The following is a 10,429-nucleotide window of genomic DNA, read 5'->3' as shown; positions in this document are numbered from 1 at the left end:
TGGAGGCTCTGTGGGGAAGTGGTATGAGGGGTGTCCTCACCAGAAGCGGCAGAGACTAGTCGTGAGAGCAGCGGTGGGGGCCTCTAGGGGTATGGAGGGAGGATGGTTTGGGGGGCCATGGTGGGCTACGGCCCCAGGTGTGGCCCTGATGAGCGGACTGGGCAGTGAGGCTTGTGGGAGGCCAGCGCGAGCCTCTTGCTCTCCTAGAGTGGCCTCTTGCTGGCGCCCGACTCCGGGTAGGGGCAGGGCATCAGCTGTCCAAGTAGACAAAGAGGATGTCCTCGTCGGTGCCGTAGCTGGTGCGGGCCTCCTCGAAGTTACTGACGCTGGTGCTACACATCCCTGCGGGGCACAGACGGCCACAGCGGGAGTCCACCCACCCTCCTCAGGTCCTGCTGCACTCAACCAACCCCAGGGGGTGCTGCGGGGTCAGAGGGTCAGGGCGGCCCCTCCCAGCACATCACCCAGGGAGAGAACTTGGCCTCTCTCTGGCCTTGGGGGAGTCACCCTCGGGTGGTCAGCGGGCACCCCAGCATCCTCTGTCCCTGCCACCCCGGGAGCCTCCGAGAGGGCTGTGGCCAAGGCTTCAGTTCTCAGGGCTGGGCTTCTGAGGTTGCCAGGCCTTTCTTCTGTGGCACCTCTGAGAGGACAAAAACCCCTGACCTTTCAGGAAGCAGCCGAGAGTGTCCCGTCCAAACATCCTGGGGGATCGGGGGGCTGGTCCCTGAGTGACCGGGACAGTGGCCTCTAGGCCACACCAGATAGCTACTGCAAATGAGCTGGCCACGTGGGGAGACCCACGGAGGCAGAGGCGGGGTAGGGGGACCACTCCAGTCTGGAATGGTGATCCCAGCTGCATGCTTGGGGACTCAGGCGGTGCCTCAGGCGTCTGTGTGCCTGGACATGCTCAGATGGAGACTCGCGTCTGCTAGAAGTCAACTGTGATGAGCGCGTGCCCCCTCCAGTGTGTGCTCGGGTGTGTGAGGCCCGTGGACAGGAGGCTGGGTGGCTGAATCAAGGCTGGTCTTGGGGAGGGCTGTGGCCTGCCTATTCAACTGGCCTAACCTGGGTGGGGGGGACTGGGTCAGGTATCCCGGGAGCGGACTGAGAGGGCCTAGGTCTCGGGAGGTGGGGGGTGGGGGCGGTCGGTCACTCACGGTCGGCGTAGGCTGGGTTGTTGTAGAAGACGGAGCCGGCAGGCCGGCTGTAGCCTCGAAGCACAATGAAGTGGCCCTGGTAGCCGGGGGTGCGGCAAAAGCAGCGGTGGCCGCGGGGAGCAAAGCAGCAGTACTTGACGGGGCTGGAGCACAGGTCGCAGTGCAGCACGCCCGAGTTCACCAGCACGATGGCCACGTGGCCCTGCGCCAGGTGCGCCTGGATGTCCTGTATGCTGACTGCACTGGAGGGGAGGGGGACAGTGTCAGCCGGCCACTGCTGATCCCACAAACTCACAGGCCCAGACTGACACCCCAAAGGTGATAGCCACTGGCTGACAAACCCCAGCTGCTGATAGCCCCCAAATAACACACACACTGGCTGACACCCCCACTGGTGACACCCCAAGCCAACACTGCCTGCGCTGACCCCCTAGGCTGACATGCCCTACGCTGACACCCCCTAGCTGCCTACCCTTGACAGGGGACTCCTGGCAGGCCCCTGCTTCTGCCGCTGCTGTGTGTCCCCTGCCCTGAGCCTGCAGGCTGCCGTTGCCTAGAGCTGGGCATGGGGCCCACATGGGGCCCATGTGAATCCTGTACAGCAGCGGCTCCCAAGCTTCCTGATGCTGCCACCCTTTCATACAGCTCCTCATGTGGTGGTGACCCCCAACCATAACATTATTTTCATCGCTACTTCATCACTATCATTTTGCTACTGTTATGAATTGGGTGACCCCTGTGAAAGGGTCGTTCGACTCCCCAAAGGGGTCATGACCCACAGGTTGAGAACCGCTGCTTCACAGCGAGGGCCCTGAGTACCAGCTTAGGGGAGTCTGCCAGTGTGAGCCTTGTGCTGCTTGGGGCCTGGGGGCCCTACCTCATACACGGGAGGCAGATGAGCCCCGACTATCACCTGGCGTTATGGGCATGAACTGTGCCCCCAAAAGACAGGCTTCAAAGCCCTGGTGGGAGAACTCCCCTCACCTTTCACCTACTTCCCCACTGACTCCTGAGGCCGCCTGGCAGCATGCATGGGGCTAGCTCCTGGGGAGGGCTGCGTGCATGGATATGAACATCATCGTTGGCAGCAGAAAGGGCAGCTGGTTGGCTCCCAAGCCCCCAGCTCTGGTGGGCAGCCCCTTCCGGAAAGGCTGTCTGGCCAAGACGGGGCCCCGTCCACGCCAAGGCCCTAGCAGGCAGCCAGGGGTAGGCGGGGACAAGCGCCCACCCTCCTCAGCAGCCTGCTCTGCACTGGACCACGTGGCCCGTGGCTGCCTGCCTGGCCCCAGAACGCCTGGCACTATCCCAGGGCCCGGGTCCAAAAGGCCTGCGTATGGCGGGGTTTCCGCCTCGACAAGAAGCAGGGCCCCCTGGCCCTGAGCCAGCACATTTCTCAGCCCCCACTCCTTCCTTGGGCCTCCGGCAAGCTGAGCCCGCTGCACCCCCACCACCACCACCACCGCCAGCCAGGGAAAAGGCGGGGAGGGGGCCTCACACAGCAGCCGAGGGGGCCCCCCCGGGTTGCAGCCTGTGCAGGGTGGGGTGAGCGAGCCTCCATCTCAGAGAAGGCAAGCTCCAGGCTGGGGTGCAGACGTGCCCCACAGACACCCGGCACTTTGCCCCCTCAAAAAAAAAGCCGTTCGGGCCCTCACCCCGTGCCTGGGACCAGGACCTGATCTGTACACTGGCAGGGTCAGGTGCAGTCAGGTCAGGATGAGGTCCAGACAAAGTCGGGGAAAAGCAAATCCCCAAGCCCACTGTGTGCTCAGCTCTGACGCATCATGACCCTCAAAGACACAGAAGACCCACCGCGCCCCTACAGGACGGAGGACTGGCCCCAATGGTGCCCGAGACTGTAGGTAGCTCCTCACAGGAGTCGAAAGCCTCCTCTTTCCCCCATGGAGCGGCCGGCCGGGTGGTTTCAAACTTCAAACTGCCGACCTTGCGGTTAGCAGCCCAACGCGGACCCACCATGCCACTAGGGCTCTCAATGAGTCAAAATCAGCTCCATAGCAGTGAGTTCAAGGTTTCTCCAGAAGACATGGAGAACGGCCCTCTAGGGTTTGCAAAGACTCTGAACCTTCACGGGACCCGACAGCCTCATCTTGCTCCCTTGAAGCGGCTGGTGGTTTCAAAGCACCTACTTCTCCGGGGCCCAGCTAAGTATTCCCAGGACTCCTTTAAACCCTGTACACCAGTCACAGCTACCCTGGACAGCAGGCCAGGACCCTCCCAGAGCCTCAAAGGGAGCCAGAGCTGAGAGGGGGACCCATGTGTCTGTGGTCTGAGCCCCTCGCTGCAGTGACTTGTGACACCACCCAGAGACCCTTGGTTCTGCTAGACTTCTGGCTTCTTTCCCCCAGAAGTCTGGGGGCAGGTGGGGCAGGGGCTCACCATTTCTCCACCAGCACCTTGCAGGCCTTGGCCTGTGCGAACAGCTGGTTCACTCGTGTCTCCTCGGTGTCAAAGTGTTTCCTGTAGAAAGACTGGGGGGCGAGAGGGGAGGGGACGGGGGCTGGAGTGGCCACCAGGCAGGCTGCCCCCACCCTGCTCAGCAAATGGGCAGGAACGGAAATGAGTCACCTGTGGGGCTCAAGAGCCGTACTTATCCAGAGCTGTGGAGGAACCACTGGTTGGAGAAAGTATGCTGCTGACTGGGCTGGGGAGACTGGGGGTATGGGGGGCACTGGTAGGTAGGGCCCACTAGACAATTCTGATCGGGGCAGGGGTCTCAGGCAGGGTCAGCCCCTTGACAAGACCCTGTCCTGGGGCGATTTCTCTGCTTCCCTGACCCGTGCAGTGGGCCAGCTCCAAGAACCCCACGTGAAGTCCTTATCTTGGGCTAGAGCCACATAGGGGCTGATCATGTTGGCCGTCTTCTTCAAAAGAGACAGAAAAGGATGACTTTTGCCCCGAATATCAGCTCTCCAGCTTGGAGAGCCGGCCCTTTGGGACAAAGCACCTGGCCCATGGTGGCCGTTCAGACACTGCGGTCAGTGGCAGGAAGGTGGTCTCCAGAGGCTACGGCAGCTCGCGGCTCACACGCACTGTACAGTTGTGATGGCTGGTTTTATAGCAGGGTGGCCAAAGGTTCTTGGGAAAATGGGATGGTGCGAGTATGGGATTCCCACACGCTGTGGGGAAGCCTCCGTGTGTGTGTGTGTGTGTGTGTGTGTGTGTGTGTGTGTGTGTGTGTGTGTTCTGTCTGTCTGTTTCACCACATCAGTCTGTTGACAAGGGACTAGCTAGCTTCCTTGGCATCCGGGCTGCCTTCAGACTGGAACCGAGGCCCCACTGGTGTGATCCTATAGACAGAGTGGACTGCCCCCATAGGGTTTCTGAGCCTACTCCCGGGAGCAGAAAGCCTCACCTTTCTCCCAAGGACCAGCGGTGGGTTCGAGCTGATGATCTTTCCGTCAGCAGCCCCGCATTCACCCACTGCAGCAACACTTGCCCACTGCTCTCTCTTCCACTGCCAGCCCTCTGGGTCCTGGGACACACCTCCAGGGGGCCCTGGCCTGCTGCCCGGCCCACGGACTTTGGACTTGGCAGGCCCAACCACCTGTCCCGTCCCCTCCTCCAGCTGGGCGGCGCCTCACCTGATTCTTATAGCCCTTGTCGACACCCAGGGTCTGTGTGCAGAAGCGGTGCCTCACGCCAAAATGACGCATGAGGTAGGCCAGGTCGATGGTCCAGACGCTCCTGGTGAGCTGCAGCGCCTGCAGGGCGCTCTCAAACTCGCTGTCGTCCAGCTGGCCCAGGTACCTGCGGCAGATGGGCACTGAAGCCAGGCCCCCTGGCCTCGCCCCACTGGCTGCACACGAGGGGGCAGGGGACCCAGGTGCTACAGTCAGAAAGGGCAGGGACCTCAATGCCTTCCAGCGTGGGTCATTCATTCTCAACTCCGAGCTCGGAGAGAGCCTGTCCATGGCCAGGGACTCCCACCTGGCCACGGAGAGCCTGGCTGTGACGGGGGAGCTGTGGAGGCCTGGCCGAGCCCTGGCCACTGCAGTGGCCCCAGTCCCCGCCCCAGGCCCCGCTCACCGCAGCACCATCCTGGAGCAGGCGAGGCCGCAGTCCCAGTGGTACAGCTGTTGGATGACAGGCACGGGCAGCTGCACGAAGTCCCCTGCACGGAAACACAGGGTCACAGCTGCCCCTCGGAGCTCCGCCTTCACCCTGAAAGAGGCTCTGCAGCCAGTGCCTCCTTGCCTCCTGCTACCTCCAGGCAGAGCTGGCGCCTGCTGGGGTCCCTAGGCCCCAGAGGTCTGGCCTCCCACATGGAAGCTGGGGCATGGCAGCGCTGCTTCCTGGTGCAGCCCGGGAGCTGGCACAGGGGAGGCGCGTGGATGGCAGCCAGGCCTGAGTGCTGAGAGCTTGTCAGCCTGCGCCTGAGCCCAGCCCCTCAGGTGTGCCCTGGAGGTTTGACCCAAGGGACTGGGTGCTGGTAAGTCCCAATCACAACAGAGTCCAAGACCGGGACAAGGCTGACAGTGCCACCGGCCAAACCGGATGGAGCTCTGGTGGCACAGCGGTCAAGTGCTTGGCTGAGAATCACACACTGGGAGTGGGGGTGGGGGTGAAACCACCTGCCGGTCAACTTCTGAGAGGCCACAGCCGCCTCCACTGTGGCGGCACCCTCTGCACGCTGGAACATTGTGAGCCACTCTCCGGCTCGGGGAACATGGGGCGGGGAGCATCGCTATGTCCACAAGCGATGATTTAGAGTTCTAACCCCGGGGCCTGGCAGGCTGATCCTCTCTAGAAGGCAGACCTTTGCTGGTGGGATAGGGCACAGGCTGGATTAGCAAGGAGCCCTGGTGGTGCTGTGAAGAAAGTGTCAAACTGCCCACTGCCGGATTGGTGGTTCAAACCCACCAGCCGCTCCGCAGGAAAACAACGAGGCTGTCTGCTCCCCGTCAAGTACCATGCAGACTCAGAAACCCACAGGGGCACATCCACTAGGTCCCACAGGCTCCGTATGAGCCAGAGTGGACTCGATGGCGGTGGGTTTGGTCTTTGTAGTCACACTGGGGCCTGGTGTCCTCATGACATCAGGGAGGGATAGGCCAGACAGAAGACGGCCATGAGGCGGCAGGACGTGGGGTGCAGGAAGATGGCCTGGAAGAGACCAGGTTCTCCCGGGGCGCCTGCGCTTGACCTTGCAGCTGCCAGCCTGGGGGAGTAGTTCCTGGGGCATAGGTGGCTGGTGGCAGTGGCCCCAGAAGTCGAAGGCCTGCTGTGCCTTAGGATGAGTTAGGAGGGGCTCTGAGGGCTGCTTCCCCCAACAGCACTGGGAAGGGGCAATTGGGGCTACAGGGGGAGGGTGGGCACTTCCCAGGCCTTCTCTCACTGCCATTGAGTGGATTCCGGCTCACAGTGGCCCTACGGGAAGGGTAGAACTGCCCGTGGGTTTCTGAGACTCTAACTCTTTATAAGAGTAGAAAGTCTCTCTCCCACGGTGGTTTCAAACTGTGGGCTTTGCAGTTAGCATCCAACCCATAACCACTCTGCCCCAGGGCTCTCCCAGACCTTGAGCCACATGAATCGGGGCAAAGTCCTGAGTCTGAAGGCCCAGGGAGGTCTTCCCTGCCCTGGCCACTGAGTGTGGGGACCCAGCTGCTTGTCTCCGAGTCTGGGCCCTGGGACTTCTTGCTAAGGCACCAGGCACCCATGGAAGGAATAGCTCCCGGGTGGGGGGCCGTCCTGGGCTTCCCGGCCTCTGTGTGGTCCTGACCTGGCCCAGTTCACAACTCCTATCTGCTCTGCCCACGCCTACCCCATGCCCAGAGGACTGCCTCCAAGGGCTGGGCCCTACACCCTGTTGGGGGAGCCTGCGCTTGCAGGAGGCAGGGACATGCACCAGACACCCCACGCCAGAGCCTACCTGCCACCAGCTTATGGCAAGGCGTGTGGGCCAGACTATGCCAGTTCACCCTCTCCCAAGTCCCCTGGCCCGTGACCCAGCCCACTGAGTGCAGTGTGCATAACCGTTGACTGTGGAGCTGCCTGGGGCACAGACCAGCCCACATGCATCACCAGAATTGTGCCCCGTAGATGTCGCCTTGGCTGGGCTTTCAGATGTCCCCAGGCCTTTCTTCTGTGCTGCATCAGGGTCTGCAGGAACCTCCAGCCTTGAAGGGAACACCCGTCCACACCCCCAGGGGCTCCCAGCTGGCCACTGGGGACCTCGGAGAGGAGTCCAGGCCTCTGCCCACAGAAGCTGAGGTCCTCATGAACTGACCTCCTCTCACTGTCTGGCCTTTATCCCAATGCCCTCCCCCAGCCCCAGCCTGGCCCTGTCTCCACACTGGTCAGCACCCTGCCGCCAGCCTCGCTCACTCTGCTCCAGGCTCCTGCCTGCTCTAGGCCTGTGCACACAACAGCCCCCCACCCCACACGCACACAGCACCCCACTCGACTCTCCCCTGCTGCACGTCGTCCTCAGGTCCCAGCTCAAAATGGCTTCCCAACTGTGACTTTTGGGGAAAAGAGGGGAGGACCCTCTTTCACAGCAAACTCGGACCAGACACACCACCACCACGCAGCTGCTGAACCTACTGCAGCTGGGGCAACCCGAGGGCAGCACAGGCCACAGAGTCCTCCAGGCGAGTCCTCTCGACCGGCCGCTGTGAGCCTGGTTCACAACATGATCTGACAGAACCCGGTGGCCAGGCCTTTCTCCCACCCCTCCGCCGGTGGGTGGGTCTCAAGTGCCAACCCCTGTTTAACTTAATCTTCACGGGGAGCCCCAGGGCTCCTGTATGGAGATGAAGACCACTGCTGTGGCCTGAGCCAACCCCAACCCACAGCCACGCTGTAGGATGGAGTGGAACCGGCCCCTGGCAGGGGGGGTGGGGTTGGTGTCCACGGCTGCCAATCTTTATGGGAACGGCTCACCCTTCTCCCTCAGGGCAGGTGGTGGGTTTGAACTGCCAGCCTTTCCATTGGCAGCCCGGATCTTGGACCGGTTTGCCACCAAGGGCCCTAGTTTAACATAAAAAAACCCACTGCCGCCAAGCGGGACTCAGCAGCTCTGTAGGGCAGAGTGGAATGAGCCATTAGGGTTCTGAGGCTGTCAGTCATGACAGGAGCAGACGGCCTCTGTTTTCTCCCGCAGGACATCTGGTGGCCTGCAACCGCTGACCTTTCAATTAGCAGCCGGACACTTAACCTGCTGTGCCACCAGGATCCCTTTGCTTCCCCCAAGTGCTTGTCAAAAGTAACTAAAAAACAAGACGACGAAACAAAGTTACCAACTGTCTCCCCAGCACAGTCCTGGGTTCCTGAGGGCAGGGGCCACTCATCTACTCCCACTATTCCCCAGTGTGCTGGTGGTGAGCTGGGTTAAGCACTGGTCAGCCAGAGTCCTGGTGGCGTAATGGGCAATGTATTTGGGCTCGGGGTCAGCAGTTCAAACCCACCAGGCTCTTCTCTAGGGAAAGACATTGCTGTCTACTCCTGTAAAGAGTTCCAGCCTCAGACACAGGGTCACTATGAGTCCGAATGGACTCCTTAGCAACAGGTAGGTAGGACAGCCACTGGGAGGGAGGACGAGAAGGCTGTCTGCTCAGAGGGAGACAGGCAGGCTCAGAGCCCCTAGGGCACAGGTGTACCCAGTGCTAGAAGGCTGCTGTCGGCTGGACTCCAGGAGGTGGTAGTGGGTTGGGCTTGGCATTGTCCCCAGGGGGCACAAACGGTTTGGGGCGGAAATGCAAAGATGGCGGGCTGAATCTGGCCAACAGTGCCCCAGAAGCAAGGCCTGGCAATAGGCTTCTGCAAACAGTGCAGCCAAGGAAGCCCAGCGGGGCAGGTGACTGCCACACTGGAGGTCACCATGGGCGGAGATCGACGAACCTAACCAGGGCCAGACCAAAACAAGACTAGATGTCAAATCATTGACTGGATGCCGACTCGTGACGAGCCGACAGGACAGGGTGGACTGCCCCCGTGGGTTTCCAAGACGATAATTCATTACAGGAATGAACAGGATGTCCTTACTTTCTCCCGAGGAGTGGCTGGTGGTTTCAAACAGCTAACCTTGCAGATCGTAGCCCAATGCGCACCCACTACGCCACCAGGGCTCCTGAAACCCATGTTGCCCCAACTGTGGGGTGGGGAGGGGAGCCTCTCTTTCAGGCACCCCTCAAGCACACAGCCCCTTTCTGGTTTGGTTTGGGGTTTGTTTGTTTGTTTTGGGGGGTGGGGGGTTGTCTTCCTTCACACAGTGCTACCTTAGGCATCAGGATCCTCTCTCCCACTCTGAACATCCCTGAGCTCTGGTCCCAGGCTCCTCCGTGGCCACACCCTCCTTGCCCACTGCATAGCCCGACAGGGATGGCTCATGGCGGGCAGGGAACCCATCCTCAGGAAAGAAAAGGCATTTTCTGAGATGCCTGGCCTACTTATCACTACAGTGCTGTCCTGTTGGGGCATCCAGGTCACTGCCCTCTGCACTAGGCCTCTGCTGTGGCCACTAGGTCCTTGGACTCTCAGTTGCCTTTGAACTCCTAAACCTTCACTTCCTCAACTCCCACATGGCTGTCCCAGCCTTGGCCAGAGTAGGTCCGCAGAGAGGCACTCGGAGGTACTTCTGTGTGTGGGAGTGGGGTGTGTGTGTGTGTGTGTGTGTGTGCTCGCGCGCGATAAAGTCCAGGGAGGCAGTGGCCTTTGTCCTGATAACAGCTTTCGGCTCAGAGCCCGCTGGAAAGCCAAGGGGTTCACGGATAGCAGTGTTCAGTGAAAGGCAGGGACCCTGGGGCCCTGGCACTCACCCCCGGCTCTCGGCTGCAGTTTGCTAATCCCCTCCATGGGAGCAACTGGGTGATAGGGAGAATTACCGTAACCCTGAGCAGGGTGCATACACCCTAGAAAGCCCCTATCAACCAGCCAAGAGTGGGGCTGAACTCCACTCAACAATCACAAAGGGGCCCCGCCCTGCTGTGATGACCCCTCAGGGCCTCTCCGGGTGGACACCTCTTATAAAGAAAGTAGGAATCCTGGTCCCCCAAACCTTCTACTTCTCCGATAAGAAGCTGAGGGCCCCCCCACCGCACAGTGGCCTGCCAGTCCCAAGGTGCATCTCTGACCCCAAAGGACCACCACGTTGGGGCAGATAGGACCAAGAAACAAGAGTTGGAGAAGAGCCGGACTAATGTGTATGTGTGTGTGTGGTGGTGGGGGGTGCTTGCTTCCGGAGCCCCTCCTCCCAGGGGACAGACTGGCCCATCCATTGTCCCCACGGCCAGGGGACAAGGACCAAAACTCTAGAG

General features: G+C 61.0%; 1 protein-coding gene across 1 annotated transcript; it reads right to left on the bottom strand.

The window, feature by feature from the left end:
• Positions 1-6: 6 nt before the first annotated feature.
• GUCD1 (guanylyl cyclase domain containing 1) lies at positions 7-5,843 on the bottom strand. Its single transcript, XM_045289568.1, has 6 exons — positions 5,796-5,843; positions 5,202-5,410; positions 4,757-4,922; positions 3,552-3,643; positions 1,158-1,399; positions 7-342 (listed from the first exon to the last, which is right to left on the bottom strand). The coding sequence occupies exons 1-6, from the start codon at positions 5,841-5,843 to the stop codon at positions 251-253; spliced, it is 849 nt and encodes a 282-aa protein (XP_045145503.1). The 3' UTR covers positions 7-250.
• Positions 5,844-10,429: the final 4,586 nt, after the last annotated feature.

This window comes from Echinops telfairi, unplaced genomic scaffold (genome assembly GCF_000313985.2).
Source record: "Echinops telfairi isolate 266 unplaced genomic scaffold, ASM31398v2 ScPeMD7_29;HRSCAF=101, whole genome shotgun sequence".
Lineage (NCBI taxonomy): Eukaryota > Metazoa > Chordata > Mammalia > Afrosoricida > Tenrecidae > Echinops > Echinops telfairi.
This window is presented reverse-complemented; position numbering and strand designations above follow the sequence as displayed.

Coding starts and splice junctions, on each gene's coding strand:
- GUCD1 (XM_045289568.1), bottom strand. CDS start 5,843: ATGTTCCCCGAGCCGGAGAGTGGCTCACAATGTTCCAGCGTGCAGAGG. Junction 5,411..5,795: donor AATGTTCCAGCGTGCAGAGG/GTGCCGCCACAG, acceptor TCTGGGGCCTAG/GGACCCCAGCAGGCGCCAGC. Junction 343..1,157: donor CAACCCAGCCTACGCCGACC/GTGAGTGACCGA, acceptor TGTGCCCCGCAG/GGATGTGTAGCACCAGCGTC.